This window comes from Cherax quadricarinatus, chromosome 9 (assembly GCF_038502225.1).
Source record: "Cherax quadricarinatus isolate ZL_2023a chromosome 9, ASM3850222v1, whole genome shotgun sequence".
NCBI lineage: Eukaryota > Metazoa > Arthropoda > Malacostraca > Decapoda > Parastacidae > Cherax > Cherax quadricarinatus.
Window position 1 is genome coordinate 46,518,819 of NC_091300.1, and position 27,500 is coordinate 46,546,318.

The 27,500-nt window shown below is 38.4% G+C and overlaps 1 protein-coding gene across 2 annotated transcripts in view; it reads right to left on the reverse strand.

Annotated features, from left to right (window-relative positions):
- LOC138852471 (large proline-rich protein BAG6-like) overlaps nt 1-27,500 on the reverse strand; it is a gene marked incomplete at its 5' end in the record, with an annotated part of 60,039 nt that overhangs the window by 20,562 nt on the left and 11,977 nt on the right. For both annotated transcript variants that reach the window (XM_070083413.1, XM_070083412.1), the window contains 4 exon segments: nt 1,156-1,440; nt 3,843-3,973; nt 21,286-21,385; nt 26,119-26,313. In XM_070083413.1, coding sequence (XP_069939514.1) covers nt 1,156-1,440; nt 3,843-3,973; nt 21,286-21,385; nt 26,119-26,313 — 711 coding nt within the window.

Here is a 27,500-nt window from a genome sequence, read left to right on the forward strand (position 1 = left end):
CCAACCTTTGCTGGCCTTAAATTCACCAATGAGCATTAGTTCCAGGCATTTTTACCTGTTAACACATCGGCAGTCTCCCACCAAGACAGATAACCCAAAAAGAAAGTAACACTTTCACCATCATTCACACATAATCGGTGTCTTTGGAGAGGTGTTCAGGTAAGACAGTTTAGATGTCACTCCAAAGAGCCACTATCCCAAACCCCTCCCTTAAAGTTCAGGTACTGTACTTCCCACCTCTAGGACTCAAGTCCAGCTAACCAGTTTCCTTGAATCCTTTCACAAAATATTATCTTGCTTATACTCCAATAGATCATCAGGTCTCACAAACCATTTGTCTTTATTCATTACTATCTAAAATCATCTTTCAACAAACTGGCAGTATCCCACCAAGGCAGGGTGGCCCAAATGGAAAACTGAAGTTTCTCCTTTTAACTTTAGTAATATATACAGGAGATGGGGTTACTAGCCCCTTGCTCCCAGCATTTTAATCGCCTCTTACAACATGTATGGCTCATGGAGGAAGAATTCCGTTTCACTTCCGCATGGAGATAAGAGGAAATAAACAAGAACAAAAACTACTATGGAAACAAAAGAAAACCCAGAGGAGCATGTGTATATATATGCTTGTCTATGCATGTGCAGTGTGACCTAAGTAGAAGTAGCAAGACGTACCTGAAATTTCATTCTAAAATATTATTACATATTAAACTCATTATGAATATTTTTTTTCCGCAGCTGCAAAAATATCTAATCTATAACTGTTAAATACAAAAATTATGAGGCTTACAGTGATCCAAATATGAAACATGTTAGTCTAGCCTAAGAATGTTAGTAAGTGCTGTAACAGAAGCCTGGTATACTGAACTGGCTAATGACTACACTTTGTATAATAAAAACTTAAAATTTCCCACCAAACTGCCCATATTAACCCAGATCGACATTCAAATTCGTAGTGCTACAAAAGTAGATCTACTATTTTTTACATATTTTCAAATATAACAAAAAGAAAATGTAGATAAATGTTTTTTTTTTTTACACGTTTTCAAATGTAAAACAAAAAAAAAAAAAGATCTACATTTTTTTACATACTTTCAGATGTTGAAAAAAAGTATATATACGTTTGGACCATTTAAGGGTTAATAGTAAATATACCTCTACTACAGGCCCATTGGAAGGTGCTACATTAACAACATTTTCTGTAGCAATCTGCTCAGTAGCAGCTGCTGGAGGCGTTGGCTGTGCAGCAAGAGATCTGCTTGCACGTTGTCTGCGATTACGTTCTTCTTCCATCCTTCGACCTTCATCAGGGGACACCACATATCTTCGGATGTGATCATCTGTTATGGTCATTCGGCTCATCATAGATCTTAGCTGCATTATTGAAGTATTGACAGACCATGTTTGGATAGCTGGACTCACTCCTGCCATTATAGAGCGCTGAAAAGTAAATTACAGCAAACATTATAATCCTTAACATATTTACTGAACAATACTATGACACCAAAATGAAACATAAATGCTAAAAATTCCTTTAGATGACATTCTTTCCTCAACCAGCAACACTAACAGAATCATAACTCACTTAACGACCAAAACAGAAACCATAACAATGGTTCATTATGCGGAAATTACATTGAATGAATCTAATTTTCCCATAAAATCCCATGTTGTAACTTGAGATGGAAACCATGATGGTAATTTCCCATATGTAATTAGTTTTTCAAATAAAGCAAATCTATTTTCCCATAAAGTCCTACTAGATATGGGTCCACTGTTCAGGAGGCATAGTGGTATTATACATCAGTTTATTGAGTGTATAACACAAAAAAAAATGAAAAACTATGAAAAAATTATCAAAATAGCCAGAGAAACATCACATCAATTTTTTGTTATTGCTGGGATGAAGGGTTGTGACAGTTCCTAGGCTGATTTAGTAGGGCTGATGGATTGCAAATCTGATGGCTCTTAGGCCGACTATTGTTGGTTAATGAGTTGCAATGGCTCTTCAAGCCCTCTTCTCAAATTCCTTCCTTCCTCCTCCATTCAGCAATAATCACCAGTACCAATTTTATAACAGCAGCACTGTGTCATGCATGTTCGTTTGTTGGTTTCACACTCATTCTGATAAGGTAATCACACTGAATTTTCACTGACTTGGTGTATGACACTGGTAATAAAAATGAATACAGGATTTCATTTAAATCTCATTCAAATTCCTAGGTCCAAATAAATTCTTTTGCTTCAGCTTTCTTTATGACAGTCATCAGAAGCCACACCAGAATGATATTTAACACGATATTGTGAAAAATTTAAGTGAGCCTAGATTAATCTCGAAGGATTTCAAATTCATTAATGAATTTTTATGAAAATGTAAGATTACCACACATATTCCATAAGGGTTATAAATAAAAAATAAATGAAGGATTGACTATCAATGGAGGAAAAAATAGAAGACAGCATTCAGTCATATTTCCCTCATGCTGGGTCGATTTTCTCTTGACGTGTCACATGACACTCCACAAGAAAATGAATAATTTTACTGAGAAGTCTCAATGTATTTCTCATGCCCAAATCTCTCTCCTTTTTAAATAAATTTTTTATGTCAATATATACCAGTTCGAGCAATAATTACTGTAAAAAATTAAGCAGTGTTCATTTTCTGTTCAATTGGTGTATGACACCTGAAATAAAAATGAACCATAGTATTTCATTCTAAATAGTCTCATCCAAAATCCTATGCCCGTATCTCATGTCCTTGGGGGATAGTTTTTATGACAGTCATTACAAATAGTGGAAAAAAATTAAAATAAACCAATGATAATATCCTACATTTCACATTAAGTGATGAATTTTTATGAAGAAATACAAGCTTCTTCTTTCAACAAACCGGCCATATCCTACCGAAGCAGGGTGGCCCAAAATGAAAAATGAAAGTTTCTTTTTTTTTAACTTCAGTAATGTATATAGGAGAAGGGGTTACTAGCCTCTTACTCCTGGCATTTTAGTCTCCTCTTACGACACATGTGACTTACAGAGGAAGAATTCTGTTCCACTTCCTGATGGAGAAAATACAAGCTTACCACACATAATATGGTCATATACAAAAAAAATGAAACCGATCAAAAATCAAGAGGGGGGGAAAAATATGTGAAATTCAGTCTTGATTCCGCTGGCTATGTCTATTTACCCTAACTTGGTGCATTGCACTTAAAAACGAAAACCAACTGTAGGATTTTGTTCAAAATAGCCTCATTTAATTTCTCACACCAAAATCTCTGTTCTTTTTAAAGTCAGTATAATCTAGATTAGGGTAATATTTAATGAAACAGTGAAAAAATAGTGAGACTATGATAATATCTACATGAATCAAGGCAGGAAATTTGGGTCCAGTAAATCTGGTCATTAAACAAAACTAGTTGGTTGTTACACAGAGAAAGGGTCCTATGTTTTTGATATTCCACTAAGCGAGCTTTCATTAAGCAATGCTCATTATAATTACGAAACCTAAGAATCCCTCTATTAGTGATATGTCGATATATCTATGAGGGTATTCACATCTGGAGGAGGATAGTAGTGCCAGTAATTTGAAGGATGTATGAGAATGTTATAACTTGTTGGCTCATGTGAATTATAATGTTTGTAAGCTTCTAGAAAGACAACTAGAAAATGAGTAATGGTTGATTTTTTACTTATATGAATCACCTAGTGTTGGTAGGAAATGTCAGAATTACTGAAGAAAAAGTGCACATTAGGTCCCTTACAGTAAAAAAGCTCTTTCACATTTTTCAAAAAAATTAAATGAAAACGCATTTAAAAAATGCTCCTTCACAGACACTTACAACTCTTTCTTGTAATACTCGCTCTAATCCTTGAGCTCCATCTGTGAAACAGTGTAGTGAGAGAGCTATAAATTCCCCAAGTGCTCGTCGAACTAAAGACACCAATGATGGCCCAAAGGTTTCTGCATCAGCTGTTAGGAAAGAGAAATTGCATCAAATTAATTAATATATACTATATACACTTGTTTAATAAATGTACGAGAGGGGAAGGTACCTAGGGATTGACAGAGAGCATGTATACTTCATTTATATAAAGGGAAGGGGGACAAAACAGAATGTAAAAATTATTGGGGAATAAGTTTACTGAGTATACCAGGAAAAGTGTATGGTAGGGTTCTTACTGAAAGAATTAGAGGTAAGACAGAGAGAAGGATTGCAGATGAGCAAGGAGGCCTTAGAGTGGGTAGGGGATGTGTAGAACAAGTGTTTACCTTGAAGCATGTATGAGAACAGTATTTAGATAAAGGTAGGGAAGTTTTTATTGCAATTATGGACTTAGAAAAGGCACATGATAGTGGATAGGGGAGCATTGTGGCAGATGTTGCAAGTACGTATATGGAATAGGTAGTAAGTTACTAAATGCTGTAAAGTGTTTTTATGAAGATGATGGAGTGTGAGCAGGGTAATATTTAGTGAAGGGATTCAGGGAAACCGGTTATTTTCATATAGTCGGACTTGAGTCCTGGAAATGGGAAGTACAATGCCTGCACTTTAAAGGAGTGGTTTGGGATATTGGCAGTTTGGAGGGATATGTTGTGTATCTTTATACGTATATGCTTCTAAACTGTTGTATTCTGAGCACCTCTGCAAAAGCAGTGATAATGTGTGAGTGTGGTGAAAGTGTTGAATGATGATGAAAGTATTTTCTTTTTGGGGATTTTCTTTCTTTTTTGGGTCACCCTGCCTCGGTGGGAGACGACCGACTTGTTGAAAAAAAAAAAAAAAAGTGAGGCTCAGGTTAGGGTGTGTAGAAGAGAGGGAGACTACTTCCCGGTAAAAGTAGGTCTTAGACAGGGATGTGTAATGTCACCATGGTTGTTTAATATATTTATAGATGGGGTTGTAAAAGAAGTAAATGCTAGGGTGTTGGGGAGAGGGGTGGAATTAAATTATGGGGAATCAAATACACAATGGTAGTTGACACAGCTACTTTTTGCTGATGATACTGTGCTTATGGGAGATTCTAAAGAAAAGTTGCAACGGTTAGTAGACAAGTTTCGGAGGGTGTGTAAAGGTATAAAGTTAAAAGTGAACATAGAAAAGAGTAAGGTGATGAGGGTATCAAATGATTTAGATAAAGAAAAATTGGATATCACATTGGAGAGGAGGAGTATGGAAGAAGTGAATGTTTTCAGATATTTGGGAGTTGACGTGTTAGCAGATGGGTTTATTAAGGCCGAGGTTAACCATAGAATTGATGAGGGAAAAAAAAAGGTGAATGGTGCACTGAGGTATATGTGGAGACAAAAAACGTTATCAATGGACGCAAAAAAGGGAATGTATGAAAGTATAGTGGTACCAACACTCTTATATGGGTGTGAAGTTTGGGTTGTAAATGCTGCAGTGAGGAGGCAGATGGAGGCAGTGGAGATGTCCTGTCTAAGGGCAATGTGTGGTGTAAATATTATGCAGAAAATTCGAGTGTGGAAATCAGAAGGTGTGGAGTTAATACAGTGGACCCCTGGTTATCAGCCGGTTCTGTTATCGGCCAACTCGGTTATCGGCCGGTTTTTTGGCGCCCGGCTATTGGCCGTTTGGGATGCATCCATCTGCTGGCTGGGGCCACTTGCACGTCAGTTTGGCTTTGTCTCTCAGTGGCTGAGGAAGCGTCTGCTCATGTATCCAAACATTTCTCTTGTTTTCCATTGTTTTTAGTTTTTGTTTTTGCAGTGCAACTGAAATAAGCAACCATGGCTCCAAAGAAAGTTCCTCTGGTAAAGAAACACCATGGAATTTAAGCGTGAAGTGATAGAAAAGTTTGAGAGTGGTATGAAGATGGTGGAACTTGCCAGGATGTACAGCAAGAATAAATCAACAATCACATCCATCCTGGCAAAGAAAGAACAAATCAAAGATGCTAATGTTGCAAAAGGAGTAACTTCTCTAACTAAACAAAGGCACCAATAATGTAAGAGATGGAAAAGTTATTATTATTGTTGATTAAGGAAAAAGAATTAGTGAGAGAGTGTTGTGGAGTCTATTTGTAAGAAGGCAAGGCAGTTGCATGAGGATCTTGCAAAGAAAATGCCTGGAACAAGTGCTGCTGTTTGTGAATTTATGGCCAGCAAAGGATGGTTTTATAAATTTAAGAAGCGTAGTGGCATACACAGTGTTGTAAGGCATGGCAAGGCAGCAAGTTCTGACAAATGTGCGGCTGAAAAATTTGTGCAGGAATTACAGGGGTACATAGAGGCTGAATGATTCAAACCCCAGCAAGTGTTCGATTGTGACAAAACAAGCCTGTTTTGGAAGAAAATGCCAAACAGGACCTACATTACCCAGGAGGAAAAGGCACTGCCAGGATACAAGCCTATGAAAGACAGGTTTACTCTTTTGCTGTGTGCTAATGCTAGTGGGGATTTCAAAGTGAATCACTCAGAAAATCCCAGTGTTCAAGAAAAACAATGTCATGAAGACTAGATTGTGTGATGTGGAAAGCTAATCATAAGGCATGGGTCACAAGGCAAATTTTCGGAGTGGGTTAATGATGTGTTTGGCCCAAGTGTGAAAAAATACCTCCTGGAAAAGAAATTGCCATTCAATTGCCTCCTGTTACTGGACAATGCTCCTGCACATCCTCCAGACTTGCAAGACCAAGTGTTTAGGGACTTCAGTTTCATCACAGTGAAGTTCTTGCCTCCTAATACCACTCCTCTCCTACAGCCCATGGACCAGCAGGTCATTTCTACCTTCAAAAAACTCTACACAAAAGCAGTGTTTCAAAAGTGCTTTGTAGTGATGTCGGACACTCAGCTGACCCTAAGAGTGTTCTGGAGGAATCACTTCACAATCCTCCATTGCATAAACCTTATAGGTAAGGCTTGGGAGGGAGTGACTTCCAGGACTTCGAACTCTGCTTGGAGAAAATTGTGGCCAGATTATATCCAAAAGGGATTTTGAAGGGTTTGAGGCTGACCCTGACCCTGCCGACTCCATGGACTCTATTGTGGCACTGGGGAAGTCCCTGGGGTTGGAGGTGAGTGGCGAGGATGTGGAAGAGTTGGTGGAGGACCGCAGGGAAGAGCTAACCACTGAAGAGCTGCAAGAGCTTCAACTTGAACAGCAACAGACTGCAGCTGAGGAACTTGCTTCAGAGGAGGAGGAAGAGGGAGTAAAGGATGTGCCTTCTTCAGAGATTAAAGAGGTATGCGCAATGTGGACTAGGGTGCAAGCTTTTGTAGAGAAACACCACCCTGACAAAGCTGAAACAAGCCATATCTGCAACATGTTTAGTGACAAAAGCCTGTCCCACTTCAGGAAAATCTTAGAGACCCCAGAAACACAGCACTCTGGACAGTTATTTTGTGAGACAGGGGTCCAGTGACTCTCAAGCTGGTCCTAGTGGCATTGGCCCTTTCAGGGTCGAGAAGCCCTCTCCTAAACTTCTTCTCAAGGTCGAAAATTTTTTGAAAAAATAAAAATAAAAATTATTTCTTTTACTTATGAAATGATAGAGAATCTTTTCCCGATCATAATGACACCAAAAGTTTGAAATTTGATGGAAAACTTATGGAATTATGCTCTCGCGAAGTTAGCAGTCTCGACGATGTTTATGCATTGGTGATTTCGTCCACTTTGAGCCCTATTTTCGGCCAATTCCAATGCACCAGTCGACAAAAATCGTAACTATTTCATTAGAACTACTTTTGTTCAATTGAATGAGTACAAGAAACCAGCCAATTACTGATTTCAACTATCCAATACAGTGGGCACAAATTGGCAATTTTGCCAATTTCACACAAAATTCAAAAGATGCCAGTTTCAAAATAGGGTCCAGAATAAACAAGACACACATTCCTGGCACTAAAATAACACTTTCTCTGTTCATTAGTTATGTCCCCAGGCCCCTCTTACAATTCTTTTGCTTTTCACTTTGAACCTTTATTCTCACAAAAAAATAGAATATTTACTGTTATGCAGACTACTGCATTAGTGTAAAAATGGCATAAATAATATCAGCGCACTTGTGAAAGAATATTAGACTCGCCAGTTGACGCGTATTGGATGATTGGCATGATTTGTTTACTTTTGAACATTGGCAAAAATCGAACATTTCTGCTACTTTGAGCTCAATTTCAAGGTACTTTTCATTATGAAACCAATCATCTCAATTTCTGTAATGTGTCTTCCATTCTATAAAATGACACCAAGAAAATGAGAATACAACCATAAATACCAAACGAAAATACAGTGGTCCCTCGTTTTTCGTAATTAATCTGTTCCTGGAGGTGCTACTATTATCGAAATCTACGATTTTCGAATCAATTTTCCCCATAAGAAATAATGTAAATACAATTAATCCGTTCCTGACACCCAGAAGTATCAACAAAATTTTTTTTTTATCTTAAAGATAGATTTACATGCACAAAAGAATGAACATTCAACATGATAGTTACATTTATTGAAGGCTGTTGTTGATGAATGGAAGACAGGGAGGAGGAGAGAGGGAAGAGAGGTTATTGTTTGGAAGGGGAATCCCCCTCCATAAGGAGGATAGGTTGGATAAATACATGAGTGTGAGGGGTTGGATTTGAGTGGGACTTGCATATCAGAGCTTATTTCTTGGGTAGCATTGAAAATTGGGTTGGGCAAATGTTTTGTTAGTGGGATGAATTGTAAAGGACCTGCCTAGTATGGGCAAACAGGCCTGCTGCAGTGTTCCTCCATTCTTATGTTTCTTATGAATCCATCCAATTATTTCCATCCAAGAAATAAGCTCTGACAACTCTATCCACTCAAATCCAACCCCTCTCACTCATATATTTATCCAACCTAAATTTGAAACTACCCAAAGTCCTAACCTCAATAACCCAACTAGGTAGACTGTTCCACTCATCAACTACCCTATTTCCAAACCAATACTTTCCTATGTCCTTTCTAAATCTAAACTTGTCTAATTTAAATCCAATACTGCGGGTTCTCTCTTGGAGAGATATCCTCAAGACCTTATTTATATCCCCTTTATTAATACCCATCTTCCACTTACACTTCGATCATGTCTCCCCTCATTCTTCGTCTAACAAGTGAATGTAATTTAAGAGTCTTCAATCTTTCTTCATAAGGAAGATTTCTAATGCTATGTATTTATTTAGTCATTCTACGCTGAATGTTTTCTAACGAATTTATTTCCATTCTGTAATATGGAGACCAGAACTGAGCTGCATAATCTAGGTGAGGCCTTGCTAATGATCTATAAAACTGCAGTATGACCTCTGGACTTCTGTTGCTTACACTTCTTGATATAAATCCCAATAATCTATTTGCCTTATTACGTACGCTTAGGCACTGCTGTCTTGGTTTAAGGTTGCTGCTCACCATAACCCCCAAGTCCTTTTCGCAATCTGTATGGCTAAGTTCTACATTATTTAACTTATAAGTGCTAGGGTTATGGACACTCCCGAGCTTCAGAACCTTGCATTTATCTACATTGAACTGCATCTGCCACTTTTCTGACCAAGAATAGAGATTGTCTAAATCCTCCTGAAGTTCTCTAACATCTACGTTTGAATCAATTATCCTACCTATCTTTGGGTCATTGGCGAATTTGCTCATATCACTAGTAATACCCTCATCAAGGTCATTGATATATATTATAAACAACAACGGGCCTAAGACTGATCCCTGTGGTACGCCACTTGTCACAGATCCCCACTCGGATTTAACCCCATTTATGGACACTCTCTGCTTCCTGTCTGTGAGCCATGACTTGATCCATGAGAGCACTTTTCCCCCAATGCCATGAGCTGCCACTTTCTTTAACAGTCTTTGGTGCAGAACTCTATCAAAAGCCTTACTAAAATCTAAGTAAATAATATCAAATTCTTTATCGTGATCAACAGCCTCAAAAGCTTTACTGAAGAAAGTTGAAGATTGAGACACTTATGCAGCATATGGGAATCTTTATCCAGGAAACATTTCGCCACACAGTGGCTTCATCAGTCCAATACAAAGAGGAAGGCGTAAGGAGAGGAGGAGTATGAGGTAATCAGTCCCTCAGCCTGGAGTCGATGTGTTCAGTCCATCAATCTTGTATTAGAATGTACAGCATAGGGCCGTAGACGTGGCTTATATACTGTAGTGAGGTGAGGTGAAGCAGGCGGAGGCGGGGTCATAGTGGTCCCATCCACTAGTCGAAGTAGGTCTTCGTCCAAAGGTTGAACAAGTGTTGAAGAATTCTTTGTAACAAGATCCCATGATGCTGCAGTGTCTGACAGTTGTGATGAATGGTTTGAAAAAACGACAAGTTGAAGATTGAGACACTTATGCAGCATATGGGAATCTTTATTCAGGAAACGTTTCGCCACACAGTGGCTTCATCAGTCCAATACAAAGAGGAAGGCGTAAGGAGAGGAGGAGTATGAGGTAATCAGTCCCTCAGCCTGGAGTCGATGTGTTCAGTCCATCAATCTTGTAGAATGTACAGCATAGGGCCGTAGACGTGGCTTATATACTGTATATACTTATATACAAGATTGATGGACTGAACACATCGACTCCAGGCTGAGGGACTGATTACCTCATACTCCTCCTCTCCTTACGCCTTCCTCTTTGTATTGGACTGATGAAGCCACTGTGTGGCGAAACGTTTCCTGAATAAAGATTCCCATATGCTGCATAAGTGTCTCAATCTTCAACTTGTCGGTTTTTCAAACCATTCATCACAACTGAAGAAAGTTAATAAATTAGTTGGACAAGAATGGCCTCTCGTGAATCCATGCAGAGTATTATTAATCAAGCTATGCTTATCGAAGGGTAGGGGTAGGGGTCGTCCTCGAAAGGGTTGGAGAGAGGGGGTAAAGGAGGTTTTGTGGGCAAGGGGCTTGGACTTCCAGCAAGCGTGCGTGAGCGTGTTAGATAGGAGTGAATGGAGACGAATGGTACTTGGGACCTGACGATCTGTTGGAGTGTGAGCAGGGTAATATTTAGTGAAGGGATTCAGGGAAACCGGTTATTTTCATATAATCGGACTTGAGTCCTGGAAATGGGAAGTACAATGCCTGCACTTTAAAGGAGGGGTTTGGGATATTGGCAGTTTGGAGGGATATGTTGTGTATCTTTACATGTGTATGCTTCTAGACTGTTGCATTCTGAGCACCTCTGCAAAAACAGTGATAATGTGCGAGTGTGGTGAAAGTGTTGAATGATGATGAAAGTATTTTCTTTTTGGGGATTTTCTTTCTTTTTTGGGTCACCCTGCCCCGGTGGGAGACGGCTGACTTGTTGAAAAAAAAAAAAAAATGCTTATCGAGATGGCTTCTTATAATCTCGGCTATAATTGACTCGAGCAATTTGCCTACAATCGAGGTCAGGCATATTGGGAGGTAATCTGACGGTAACGGCTTGTCCCCTGCTTTAAAAATAGGAATTACATTAGCCATCTTCCACATATCCGACACTACACCTGTTTGAAGAGATAAATTCATCCTACTAACAAAACATTTCCCCAACCCAATTTTCAATGCTACCCAAGAAATAAGCTGATAAAACAATGGGACACTGGCTGGGAAAGGAGTGTGAGGCGGCTCGGGGCTGTGTGTACCTGTCCCGGACGAACTACTATTTGCGAGCCCATGTTTATACGAAAATATCCCTATGATTTCCAAAATCTATGATTCTCGAGAACTATGATTATCGAGGGACCACTGTACACTGCAAAGTTGCTGTTTGAACACTTTCAGGGTCCAAGGCCAAAATCTGAAGTGGTGCTCCAGTCCAAGAAATTTTGAGAAAAAAAAAAAAAAATTTTCTTACAGAATTAAAGAGTATATTTTTGTGAATGTAATAAGACAAAAATTTTTTTTTCTGACCAGTACTTACTGAGATACAGTGTCGAGAAGTTTACCCAAAATGACCGGGTGGTGGCAACATTGACGATTTCCACAAACTCGCATTACTTCAACGTTTTCTGTAGTTTTCTCTTTTCTTTTCTAATTTTTTTCTTTTCCTACTACATTTGGGGCCTGAGAGACCAATACTGCATAAAACATATATAAACTCACTGTATTGAACACAATAACTGCACTAAAGTTATCATCATATTATTGTTTACCACTTTTGTTTATTACAAAAAACATGCACAAATCTTGTATAATACTAATGTTCTATCATATATTTACATATTTACAATCACTGGACATGGTTTTCGAACTGCTGGAGCTTGTGGAAGTCCTTGAAACAAGGCACTATGCACAGAGGTACCTTACATTCCTCGCACATAAACCGAGTGTCTGTGCGTCTTTGTTGCCGTTGTTTTTTTGTGCACAATGTATCTCTTCTGAGCAAATTTCTTCTGAGTTGAAGGAAGCTGTATTATGAAATGATCACCTTCCCTCCTCAAATGCTTGGGTATATTCTGAGGAATTCGAGGACCTTGTTGTATAGCAGGTGTAGTTACCTGGTACTTCATTATGAGTTGTCTGACAACAGACACAAAATTCACCATACGGTGGTCTGTTGCCAGTCTATTTGGTACATATTATATGCATTGAGCACTGAAATGTCCATGAGATGGAAGAAAAGTTTCATGTATCTCTTGTAACTCTTACGAACACAATCAACAAAGCCAATCTGCATGTCACATTTGTCAACCAAGCGCATATTTTGTGCATAATCAATCACTGTCACTGGTTTTCGAATATGTTCATTAGTCACTATCAACTTTGCCACTGTCTTGCATTTCATTACGGTGAATGGTTGTCAACAATGTGACATCTCGTTTGTCATGCCACCGCAATGCCATGATAGTCATTGACAGTAAACACCTGCATGTCATCACCACGAGCACCTGCGTTGAACCTGGGCATATGTTTACGATTAGAACGCACTGTGCCACACACATCTGCCTTGTTCACTCGCAAGAAATCACTGAGTAAAGGGCTTGTGTACCAGTTATCGGTATATAATGTATGACCCTTACCAAGATAAGGTGCCATCATACTTCTCACTACGTCACCTGAGATACCCAATAACATCTTGGTGTCTTTCAATGTTTTACTTCCCGTGTATACAACAATATCCAATACCAGGCCACTGTCACAGTCACAGAGTACAAACACTTTTATACCAAAGCATTTCCTCTTGCTCAGTATATACACTGCTTGAATGACAGCCTACCTTTGAACAAAATCAAAGACTCATCAATTACAAGATTCTTCACAGAACGGGCCGCGGGGGCGTTGACCCCCGGAACTCTCTCCAGGTAAACTCCAGGTAAATTGCTGGTAAACCTGTGATATTACCATGTGACATTAACAGTGAAGAAAGAGTGATATATACAAATGTTGCTGGACCACTTACCTGACTGATAAGTGTCATGCCAAGGTACTCAAGCAAGACGAAGCACCCTGCCACACAGCTAAATTAGCAAAAGGGTAGCCAGAATTCTAGGAAATTACTAGACAAGAATTTGTGGGGGTTCATGAAACCCAAGTTAAGGAATACAGACACTTCAAGTATCTCAAAATTGGAGGCTGCAATTTGTGAACTGTGTGACAAATTTGACCCTGTGTACCTCCAGAACTTGGCTCTTTCTGTTCTCAAGAGATTTCTAGGAAGCATACATCAAGGATGCCCAATCAAGCACTTTGAGGTAAGTCCATATTTAATCACAAATGTTAATGTTTAGTCTTGTTTTAACATTTGGGGAGGAGTTTGAATCAACAATTTTGAGCAGTACTGCACATGCATGACCTTCACCTCCAATCGCCAGGTGTTGCTTGACTGATATAATCAACATCACCTGCAACCCCATTGGTGCACCCAAATCCAATAGCCAGGTAAAATATAACACCTGTTTTATGGACCTCTCAGGGCCCAGAAGACAAATGTTTCTGTTAGTGTCTAAGTTCAGTTTTCTGCTCCACAACCCTGGAGGCTCCACCTGAACATCCTCAATCATACCAAAGAGATGGGCAGCAGCTGCTGCCCAGAAATGGAACCAATGCAAGTACATCCTGGTGGCAGAAATCCATATGATAGATAATTTCATCAGACATCTACAAAAAGTGCCAGAATGAAACATGACAGCATCTTTGTACTGTATCTAAGATGCCTGCAGGAGACACAAACCCAAAAGAATGACAATTGGTAAAAAAGAGAAAAGTGACAACTAAAGATGGGGACAGAGAAAGATACAAGAAATCACTGGGAACTGAGACAGTTGGGCTAGACAGAGTACTGGAAACAAGGAGCAGGTCAAGTGCAAGAGGGCACAGCATTAGGTTTATTAGTATACGAGAAAAAATGTAACCTAGGTAGTAGGTTGGGAGACAGCAACCGCCCAGGGAGGTACTACCGTCCTGCCGAGTGAGTAAAACGAAAGCCTTTAATGGTTTTACATTATGGTAGGATTGCTCGTGTCTTTTTTCTGTTTTATAAACATACAAGATTTCAGGTACGTCTTGATACTTCCACTTACACTTAGGTCACACTACACATGCACGTACAAGCATATATATACACACCCCTCGGGTTTTCTTCTATTTTCTTACTAGGTCTTGTTCTTGTTTATTTCGTCTTATCTCCATGGGGAAATGGAACAGAATTCTTTCTCCGTAAGCCATGTACGTCGTAAGAGGTGACTAAAATGCTGGGAGCAAGGGGCTAGTGACCCGTTCTCCTGTATACATTACTAGAGTTAAAGAGAAACTTTTGTTTTTCTTTTTGGGCCACCCTGCTTCAGTGGGATACAGCTGGATGGTTGAAAGAAGAGAATGGATGCAGGTGAGAAATGGGAATGATTGGTGGAATGTTGTAAAGAGGAAGGTAAGGGAGAAAAAGGTTAGCACATGAGAGGCATTTACAAGAGAAAAGTGATATATGGCAGGCAAAGTATATGGGGAGGAAAAGAAAAGTGGTGAAGTACAAAACAAGAATGGGTAAGTCTACCAGCATTTTTTTTTTTAAATAAGCAGCAGTTTTGGAGAGATCCAAAAATTAAGGAAGCCTGAAGAGCAAAAGGATTTGGCAGGTAAAAATGAAAGAGGGAAAATATTAGATGGATAGGTGGAGGTACTAGAAAGATGAAGATATTTTGACTAGTTGTTGCATGTTAATGAAGGAGAGGGGTGATTTAACTCTTTAGCTGTCAGTGGCATAGTACTATGGTTTTTGAGGTCTGGGTCCATGCCTTAGAACAAAGTGATGAGCTCAGCTCACTCACGTAAGATGTGAGCAGTAAATTTGTGCCTAAATATGAAAGAATGGGTCTATGTGGTGAGTATACATCATACAAAAACATCACGCCTCATGAAGTGCATAATGGGAAAAAAAATGACCATGTATTTGATCTAAAACAGTGGCTTCGCAGTGTATTTTTGGATGGGTTTTATGGTTATATTCTCGGCTTCTTGGTATCATTTGATAGGCTGGAAGATATATTACAGAAACAGAGATGATTTTCATTGGTTTCAGGATTGGAAGTAACTTGAAATTGAGCTCAAAGTAGCAGAAATATTCAATTTTTGCTGATATTCCAGAGGACACAAATCATATTATTTGTCCAATACAGTAGGGCCCCACTTACACGACAGGCTAGGCTGCAGGCTACCGCCATAAAGCGGAAATCGCCGTAAAGTGGAATGCCCTTTTCTCCACTTATAAATGCATGTAAATGCTAGATAACAAGTTAGCAATATTAACAAGTTAGCAATACGTACAGTGGACCCCCGGTTCGCGAAGCCATCGGTATCCGATAAATCCGGTATCCGAATCATTATATCGCAAAAAATTTGCCTCGGTTCCAGTTACTAAAACCCGGTATGCGATACGATTCGTACGAGACGTTTCCACGTGTGGCCTGAACTGCCCCATGTGTGCCAGTGTTTACAAGCCAGCCAGTGTGCGCGCATCTAAGGATACATTCGGTACATTCCATATTATCCATATTATCACTGTTTTTGGTGCTTGTTTCTGCAAAATAAGTCATCATGGGCCCCAAGAAAGCTTCTAGTGCCAACCCATCGAGACCAAGGGTGTTAATGACTATTGAAATGAAGAAAGAGATAATTGCAAAATATGAAAGTGGAGTGCGTGTGTCGGAGCTGGCCAAGTTGTATAATAAACCCCAGTCAACCATCTCTACTATAGTGAGCATGAAAATGGCAATCAAGGAAGCTGTTCTTGCAAAAGGTGCAACTGTGATTACGAAACAGCGACCGCAAGTGTTAGAAAATGTTGAGAGACTGTTATTGGTGTGGATAAATGAAAAACAGATAGCAGGAGATAGCATCTCTCAAGCGATCATTTGTGAAAATGCTAGGCACTTGCATGAGGATTTAATTAGAAAAATGCCTGCAACTAGTGGTGATGTGAGTGAATTTAAGGCCAGCAAAGGTTGGTTTGAAAGATTTAAGAATCGTAGTGGCATACAAATATGATGAAAATCACCCTGACACAGCTACTGCAAGCCGCGTTGGCAACCTGTACACTGACAATGTTGTGAACCACTTTAGGAAAGTCATAAAGGAACGAGAGGTACAGGCCTCTATGGACAGATATGTTGTGCGACAGAAGTCCAGTGACTCTCAAGCTGGTCCTAGTGGCATTGAAAGAAGAAGGGAAGTAACCCTGGAAAAGGATTTGCTACCTCAAGTCCTAATGGAGGGGGATTCCCCTTCTAAACATTAAAAACTTTGACACACTCCCCTCTTCCCATCCCATCAATCATCACCAGATATTCACTAAAGGTAAGTATCAGTTATTCTATTGTGATTATTCTATTGTTATTGTAATTATTATATTGCATTAAACTTCATGTTTCATGTGGTACAAGTTTTTTTTTCATACTTTTGGGTGTCTTGCACGGATTAATTTGATTTCCATTATTTCTTATGGGGAAAATTGATTCCCTTTCCGATAATTTTGCTTTACGATGAGCTCTCAGGAACGGATTAATATCGTGAATCAGGGGTCCACTGTATTAACAAGATAACAAGCAATAAAACTAGGCATTAAAAACAATAAAAAAGCAATACATACATATAGTATATTCATTACTTGCCTTAAAATATTTATAGTCTTAATGTAAGGCGAAAGGCAAGTAAACGAGATAAAATGAATAAACAAGAGAGAGAATGAGTAAATGAGGACAGAGATGCAGAGCATGTAAACAGACAAACACGTCTGGTTTTGGCTCATACACGTTTGTATTATACCTCGGTGGGAGACGGCCGACTTGTTGAAAAAAAAAAAAAAAAAAAAAACACAAAGTTTACATTGTGTACAAGCTGTCTCCACATTGGTACAGTAGAATAAATAAACAGCAACACTTCCATTCTCATGTAACACCATTTTTAGAAGAAATGACGCTCTGAGTGAAGACATATGAAAGGAATAATTTTTTACAGTTACCCCAGTAATACTAATGTGTACACATTTTCTCTGGCGTTCAACTATAGAAAACGTTATTCTTTCTGACACTCCAACTAGACGACTGGAAAAAATCTTATACAGTGGAATTCCGGATATTGTATGCACCGAATATTGCATGTTTCGGATTTCGACAACTGTTTGGGGCAAAATATTGGTCTGGATTTCGTACCTTGTCCCGGAAATCATCCGTATCAGACGCATCCCCCTGGGCCGTTTGTATATACATGACTCACTCTTGGGTACACTAAATGTCTTATTTTACATTAACCCTTTGACTGTCGCAGCCGTATATTGTATACGTCTTACAAGGTACTGTGTTTGATGTATATGTACTCATAAATTTTAGCGGCTTCAAATCAAGCAGGAGAAAGCTGGTAGGCCTACACGTGAGAGAATGGGTCTGTGTGGTCAGTGTGCACCATATAAAAAAAATCCTGGAGCACGCAGTGCATAACGAGAAAAAAAAAAACTCCGACCGTTTTTTTTTAATTAAAATGCCGACTTTGTGGTATATTTTCGTATAGTATTTATGGATGTATTCTCGTTTTCTTGGTCACATTTGATAGAATGGAAAACATATTATAGAAATAGAGGTGATTTTGATTGATTTTACTATAAAAATAACCTGGAAATGGAGCTCAAATTATGGGAAATGTTTGATTTTTGCCAATGTTCAAAAGTAAACAAATGATGTCATTGTCTAATAAATGTCCAACTAGCCATTCTAATATGTAGTTATGAATGGGTTGATGTTATTTATACAATTATTACAGTATTGCAGTAGTCTGCATAATAGTAAATCTTCTATTTTTTGTTTGAATAAAAATTCAAAATAGAAAGCAAGAGTAATATCAGAGGGGCCTGGAGACATGACTGATGAACAAAGAAAATGCTATTTTAGAGCCAGGAATGTCTGCACTGTTCATTCTGGACCTAATTTTGAAATTGTCATATTTTTTAATTTCCGTGAAATTGGCCAAATTGCAAATTTCTGACCATGTTATTGGGTAGTTGAAATCGGTAAATGGACAGTTTCTTGTACTCAATCGATAGAAAAAATGGAGTTCTAAAGAAATAGCTATGAGTTTGGTCGACTGGAAAAATGGAATTAGCTGAAAATAGGGCTCAAAGTTGGCGAAATCGCCAATTCATAAATATCGCCGAAGTCGCTAACACCGCAAGAGCGTAATTCCATCAGTTTTCCATCAAATTTCATTCTTTTGGTGTTGTTACAATCAGGAAAAGATTCTCTATCATTTCATAAAATATATTTTTTTTTTTTTTAAATTTTGCGACACCAGGAGACACCTCAGGATTTGGGGTTGCCACAGTCAAGGGGTTAAATGCAGGCATCATGCATCTCCACTCTTCACAATCAATGACATACACCATGGAAACAAACACATATGCAGTTTAATGTGATCCTTTATTGACGTTTCACCCACACAGTGGGCTTTTTCAAGTCACACACAGATCTACCTGGGGTGGAAGGTACGGGAGTATTTATAGTCATGTTCAGAATGTTGCCCACTGTGTGGGTGAAACGTTGTCAATAAAGGATCACGTTAAACTGCATATGTGTTTATGTTTCCATTGTGTCGGTATTTTATACCATTTATTTTCGACATACACCAGCAACCACAATTTAAAGTAAATATTATTTCTGCTGCATTTGTAGTCTTAACCCTTAAACTGTCCAAATACAGATCTACGTTCACACGTGTAGTGCTCCAAAAGTAGATCTACGTGTTTTTACATATTTTCAAATACATAAAAAAAAACGAAAACCAGTTTTTTTTTTTAAACGCTTTCAAATTTAAAAAAAAAAAAAAAAAAAAAAGATCTCCAGATCTACGTTTGGACAGTTTAAGGGTTAAGCAACAAAAATAAATTATCGTTTTTATTTTTGTAAGATTAGGATGTCTAAAAAAAAGTTGTTTGGATTTTGGTAGGTCCCAGGAACGTAGCCCTATTTCTCTCAAGTTCTTCAGTTTACGTAACATGGACTTATCTAACACAACATTTTCAGGAACGTAACTACAGTGTAACATAAGGGTCTACTGTATATACATGAAAGAAGGGAAGATACCAAAGGATTGGCAGTGAACATGCACTGCTCCCTTGTGTCAATGTTTACAATGAACCATAAGTTAACAGTACTTAGATAAGGGAAAAGAACTGTTTGCTGCATTTATGAATTAAGAAAAGGCAAATGAAAGGGCGAATAGTGAAGCCATGTATCAACTGTTGCCAATATATGTAATAAGTGGTAGTTTATTGAAGAGCATAAAGTTTTTATGTGGATAGTGAGGTGCAGGTTAAGAGTATGTAGGCAGTAAGGAGACTTTATCCCAATGAAAGCAAAACTAAGAGATGTGTAATTTCATCCCGGTTGCTTAATATATTTATAGATGGTATTATAAAGGAAGTGAATGCCAAGATGTTGGCGAGGTGTGGGATTAATGATGGATCTGGTAATTAGTGGGAGTTATTGCACTTGGCTTCTGCCAGTGGCATGTCTTTTGGGAGACTAAAGAAAGGTTACAAAGGTTGGAAAACAAATTTGGGAAGGAATGTATGAACAGGAAATTAAAAGAAAACATACAAGAGAAGATGATAGGGGTAACTAAGCCTAAGCAATGAAATACTGAATACTGGATTGTAGGAAGGAGTATGACGGTGAATACCTTCTGATACTTGGGAGTGAACATGTCAGCAGATGGGTCTATGAACAACAGGATAGATAAGAGGAATACAGTAGGTGGTGTGTTAAGGTATCTGTGGAAAGAAAGGCATATGTATATGGAAATAAAAAATTGCAGGTGTGCACACACAGTATAAAAAAAAAAACTGCCCTCTACAGTGCATGATGGGAAAAGAACAACTCTGACCTTGTGTTTGGTTTCAAATAGAGGCTTTGATGTGTTTTCTAGGATAGTTTTCATGGCTTTATTGACAACTTGGTATTATTTGAGAGAATGCAAGATGTGCAACTAAAATAGAGAAGATTTTGGTTGGTTCCAAGACTGGAAGTAGCTTGAAATCAACCGCAAAGTAGCAAAAATTTTAAATTTTTGCCAATTTTCCTGATGACAGGTAAGGCCCCTTCCTTTTACAGCTCCCAGTCTGTTTAATAAGTTTTTACTATGATTGATTCAATTATTGGGATGCCATAAACCATGACCATGAAGTCACAGTAATATTTTATCAGAGAAATATGGTAAATTTTTTATCTTGTGTGATGAATTCAGAATAGAAGTCGAGTGTAATTATTTTAGGAGACATGGGGATGTGATTAATGAATAGAGAAAATGTTGTTTTAGTACCTGGAATGTCTACATCGTTTATTTTGGACTCTTTTTAAACTGGCATTTTTTAATTTTGTGTAAAATTAGCTAAATTACTGACTGATATGTACTTGACAGGGTTGTTTTGAGAGCTGAATATGTAGTTTCTTGTGCTCAATCCATGAAACAGAAGGCATCATAGTGAAATAGCCAAGAATTTGGTCAAGTTGAGCAATGGAATTGACTTATATTATTATTCAAAGTCAGCAGAATAAGTCTTCCATCAAATTTCATATTTTTAGTGTCTTCACTTAAAAAAAAATTCTATCATTTCAGAATTTTTTTTTTAAATTATGAAGACTCTGAGCACTTTTAAATGTAGGGTAGAAGGTAGAGGAGGCAAGGTCATACCAGCAATGGTTGGATTTACATAATCAAGTGCTGTAAATGTGCAAAGTAGCTTAAAAAAAAAAAGGCAAAGCAATTAAAGTCTATACAGCAATAATGGAATTAAATTAAAATGAATGATATCCTATTTAAAATACATAAAATTAAATGAGACTTACTATGATTCAACACCAAGTTGAAAATATCATGTAATCGATGTCGGATGAAGTTATGTACAGTATTAACGTAATCAATTCCTTCATGTACATGTGCATCTCCCTGAAATTGTATCAGTGCTGGATTTAATTGATCAAGTACAATAATAGGTTTGAATATTCTTCACACATTCTTAATCCCAAAGACAGGGTTATAATTTATTATTATTTTTTATTTTTATTATCACACTGGCCGATTCCCACCAAGGCAGGGTGGCCCGAAAAAGAAAAACTTTCACCATCATTCACTCCATTGCTGTCTTGCCAGAAGGGTGCTTTACACTACAGTTTTTAAACTGCAACATTAACACCCCTCCTTCAGAGTGCAGGCACTGTACTTCCCATCTCCAGGACTCAAGTCCGGCCTGCCGGTTTCCCTGAATCCCTTCATAAATGTTACTTTGCTCACACTCCAACAGCACGTCAAGTATTAAAAACCATTTGTCTCCATTCACTCCTATCAAACACGCTCACGCATGCCTGCTGGAAGTCCAAGCCCCTCGCACACAAAACCTCCTTTACCCCCTCCCTCCAACCTTTCCTAGGCCGACCCCTACCCCGCCTTCCTTCCACTACAGACTGATACACTCTTGAAGTCATTCTGTTTCGCTCCATTCTCTCTACATGTCCAAACCACCTCAACAACCCTTCCTCAGCCCTCTGGACAACAGTTTTGGTAATCCCGCACCTCCTCCTAACTTCCAAACTACGAATTCTCTGCATTATATTCACACCACACATTGCCCTCAGACATGACATCTCCACTGCCTCCAGCCTTCTCCTCGCTGCAACATTCATCACCCACGCTTCACACCCATATAAGAGCGTTGGTAAAACTATACTCTCATACATTCCCTCTTTGCATCCAAGGACAAAGTTCTTTGTCTCCACAGACTCCTAAGTGCACCACTCACTCTTTTTCCCCTCATCAATTCTATTATTCACCTCATCTTTCATAGACCCATCCGCTGACACGTCCACTCCCAAATATCTGAATACGTTCACCTCCTCCATACTCTCTCCCTCCAATCTGATATCCAATCTTTCATCACCTAATCTTTTTGTTATCCTCATAACCTTACTCTTTCCTGTATTCACCTTTAATTTTCTTCTTTTGCACACCCTACCAAATTCATCCACCAATCTCTGCAACTTCTCTTCAGAATCTCCCAAGAGCACAGTGTCATCAGCAAAGAGCAGCTGTGACAACTTCCACTTTGTGTGTGATTCTTTATCTTTTAACTCCATGCCTCTTGCCAAGACCCTTGCATATACTTCTCTTACAACCCCATCTATAAATATATTAAACAACCACGGTGACATCACACATCCTTGTCTAAGGCCTACTTTTACTGGGAAATAATTTCCCTCTTTCCTACATACTCTAACTTGAGCCTCACTATCCTCGTAAAAACTCTTCACTGCTTTCAGTAACCTACCTCCTACACCATACACTTGCAACATCTGCCACATTGCCCCCAAATCCACCCTGTCATACGCCTTTTCCAAATCCATAAATGCCACAAAGACCTCTTTAGCCTTATCTAAATACTGTTCCCTTATATGTTTCACTGTAAACACCTGGTCCACACACCCCCTACCCATTAAAGAAAAATTATCATTATTCTTTTAAGAAGTTACATTACTGACCCGATGATATTACCAATATATATAGTGAAGCAACCAATTTCAGAAAATTTGAATTAATTTAAAGTTAAAAAGGATGCAGACTGCTATATGATAGTGCAATTAGCCCTGAATCACAAAATGAATACATGTTTGTATTGTTTGGTCCTTCCCGAAGACTAGATATTTTACTACAAACTCACCATGAATATTTTTTTAACACATCAATCGTCTCCCACCGAGGCAGGGTGACCCAAAAAGAAAGAAAATACTTTCATCATCATTTAACACTTTCACCTAACTCATACATAAATCACTGTTATTGCACAGGCGCTCAGATACAACAGTTCAAAAGTCCCTCCAAACTGCCAATATCCCAAACCCCTCTTTTAAAGTGCAGGCATTGTACTTCCCATTTCCAGGACTCAAATCCAACTAACTGGTTTCCCTGAATCCCTTCACAAAATATTACCCTGCTCACACTCCAACAGCTCATGTCCCAAAAACCATTCGTCTCCATTCACTCCCATCTAACATGCTCACACATGCTTGCTGGAAATCAAAGCTCCTCACCCACAAAACCTCCTTTACCCCGTCCCTCCAACCTTTTTGAGGACGATCCCTACCCCTCCTTCCTTTCCCTACAGATTTATACACTCTCCAAGTCATTCTACTTTGATCCATTCTCTCTAAATGACCAAACCACCTCAAAAACCCCTCTTCAGCCCTTTGACTAATACTTTTAGTAACTCTACACCTCCTAATTTCCACACTCTGAATTCTTTGCATAATATTTACACTACACACTACCCTTAGACAGGACATCTCCACTGCCTCCAGCTGCCTCCTTGCTGCAGCATTTGCAACCCAAGCTTCACACCCATGTAAGAGTGTTGGTACCACTATACTTTTGTACATTCCCTTCTTTGCCTCCATTGATAACATTTTTTGTCTCTACAGATACCTCAATGCACCACTCACCATTTTTCCTTCATCAATTCTATGGTTAACCTCATCCTTCATAAACCCATCTGCTGACAAGTCAACTCACAAATATCTGAAAACATTTACTTCTTCCATACTCCCTCTCTCCAACATAACATCCAATTTTTCTTTATCTAAATCATTTGATACCCTCATCACCTTACTCTTATCCATGTTCACTTTCAACTCTACTTTTACTCACCCTCCCAAACTCGTCCACTAACCTTTGCAACTTTTCTTTAGAATCTCCTATAATCACAGTATCATTAGCAAAAAGTAACTGTCAACTCCCATTTTGTATTTGATTCCCCTTAAATTAATCCCACCCCTCTCCCCAACACCCTAACAATTACTTCTTTTACAACCCCACCTATAAATATATTAAACGACAATGGTGACATTACACATCCCTGTCTAAGACCTACTTTTACTGGGAAGTAATCTCCCTCTCTCCTACACAGCCTAACCTGAGCCTATCCTCATAAAAACTCTTTACAGCATTTAGTAACTTACTACATATTCCATACACTTGCAATCTACTACATTGCTCCCGTTTCCACTATCATATGCCTTTTCTAAATTGATAAATGCAATGAAAACTTCCCTACCTTTATCTAAATACAGTGGACCCCCGGTTAACGAACTTTTTTCATTCCAGTAGTATGTTCAGGTGCCAGTACTGACCGAATTTTTTCCCATAAGGAATATTGTGAAGTAGATTAGTCCATTTCAGACCCCCAAACATACACGTACAAACGCACTTACATAAATACACTTACATAATTGGTCGCATTTGGAGGTGATCGTTAAGCGGGGGTCCACTGTACTGTTCACATATATGCTTCAGTGTAAACACTTGATCTACACATCCCCTACCCATTCTAAAGCCTCCTTGCTCATCTGCAATCCTAGTCTCTGTCTTACTCCTAATTCTTTCAATAATAACCCTACCATACACTTTACCTGGTAACTAAGTAAACTTATTCCCCTATAATTTTTACAATTTCTTTTGTCCCTCTTCCCTTTATATAAAGGAACTATACATGCTCTCTGCCAATCCCTAGGTACCTTCCTCCCTTTCATACATTTATTAAACAATAATACCAACTACTCCAACACTATATCCCCTCACCTGCTTTTAACATTTCTGTCATGATCCCATCAGTTCCAGCTGCTCTACCCCCTTTCATTCTACATAATGCCTCACGAACCTCCCCCACACTTACATCCTGCTCTTCTTCACTCCTACAAGATGTTATGCTTCCTTGGCCAGTGCATGAAATTACTGCCTCCCTTTCTTCATCAACATTTAAAAGTTCCTAAAATATTCCCGCCATCTACCCAGTACCTCCAGCTCCCCATCAACTCCTCTACCCTGTTTTTAAATGACAAATCCAGTCGTTCCCTAGGCTTTCTCAACCTGTTTATCTCACTCCAAATTTTTTTCTTATTTTCAGCCAAATTTCTTGACAGTGCCTCTCCCACTATCATCTGCTCTCCTTTTGCACTATGAAAAATATTTTTGAAATCCTAATCCAGCTTAAACCATGTAGTTAAAAAAAAAAAAAAGTGAATGATAAAAATAAAAAAAAAAAGAGCCCAGTTAAAAAGTAAAACTGATGTGGGTGCCCAGGTTGGACACCTACATCCGTCAACAAGTGACTATCACCAGTTATAGTCAGCACAAACCTATGCTCCTTCCTGGAGACTTCTTCCACCCGTCTCCAACACTACCTGGCACACCACTGCCACACTAAAACACCGCTATAATTACTTAGCTATATTAACCCCTCAGGCTTTAGAATAAGTACCATCCTGATTATAATATTCATTTTTATTTTATTTATAATAATAAAGTTTTCAGTTTTAACTTACAATTTACTTTTCTGTTTATTGCAGTTATAATAGGTTTTCCTCACAGTAATTTTCATAACAGGGAGTTTTGTTAAATCCCTGATGTATACCACTTATTTTTAATGAATAGAATAAACAAAATAGCAATGTGTTCCACTTTTTTACATGATCTTTCAGTACAGTAAGATCTATAGTGACAGCAGGATTTTGAATAATCTATAAATCCAATCTAAGTAACCTACCATTTCACTACTGCAATGCTTACAGTTAAGTCAATCTGACATTTTTAATAGACCTCAAAATATAGGAAGAAAAAGTACAGAAGGCACTCACAGCAGTAAGGACAAGATGAGGATGAAGATCACGAATAACGTTATCAATGGCACGATCTAAATTCTCTTCAGTAGGCTGATTTCCTTGAAGTGCTCTCTCCCTCACAAATTGTTGCAAAGGAGCCCGGAGCTGATTTACTGTTGTTGCACGTCCAAAGAAAAGTTGAACGAGGTCCCCAATAGAGAGTGACAGAGCCTAAAGGTTAATTGGGGAAAATCCATGTAAATTTCACTAGACAATATATAATTATATATGATGTACAACTTTTTATATTATAGAAAAGTATACAAGCATTCAAGCAGGAAAATATTTTCATCTGCAACTATCACACAGTAAAAATAAGTTGAAAGAATAAATTGATTACAACTAAATGAAAAGTAGGTTGAGAGCTAATGAATACAGGTCCGCCATCACAAATTTGGCAATCAGGTATTCGGTTCCTTCAGTTATTCGGCAATAATTTTGGCTAGCATAATTTCAAATTTCCAGGGTCGCCACACTAACCTGCTGGTACTGTTCGGTGGTGCTTCTTGCTAAATAAGTCATTCCAATTTCTTTTTCTCCATTTATTGTTAAAACCTGCTTACTTTTAGCCCTAGCCATGGTTCAAATGAATAAAAGAAATGCTTCTCATTATGTAAAGCACCTACACAGTACATTATCCATTAAAGATAAGGTGGCTTTAAAGCCACTGTTGGTTGCCATGAGCTCAGTCTCATGATTCAAGAGAATATGCTTTATTATTACTCTAATATCAACACTACAGCTTATTTGCCTATCACAATTGATCTAATGTGACATAATAAACAATATAAATAACATAGAACATGTTAAATACTCCAGAATAAATAATATTTGGAATAACACTGAGCAGTTCAATGGAGGTATGAAGAAGATTTTTTTTTTTTTTTTTCAACAAGTCGGCCGTCTCCCACCGAGGCAGGGTGACCCAAAAAAGAAAGAAAATCCCCAAAAAGAAAATACTTTCATCATTCAACACTTTCACCACACTCGCACATTATCACTGTTTTTGCAGAGGTGCTCAGAATACAACAGTCTAGAAGCATACACATATAAAGATACACAACATATCCCTCCAAACTGCCAATATCCCAAACCCCTCCTTTAAAGTGCAGGCATTGTACTTCCCATTTCCAGGACTCAAGTCCGACTATATTCATTTTCATGAAGAAGATATGGTATACAAATACCATTCTCCTATCCCTGTCTTGGGGACTTATATTAGAGGAAACAGAGTATAGCACAGGGCTAACTGATATACACTCGTACTGCGCTATAAACCTGAAATAAAAAAGTTATTTTCTCTATATAGATTATCACACGTAGCAGCATATGTGTAGAGAACCTAGGATAACCCCAAA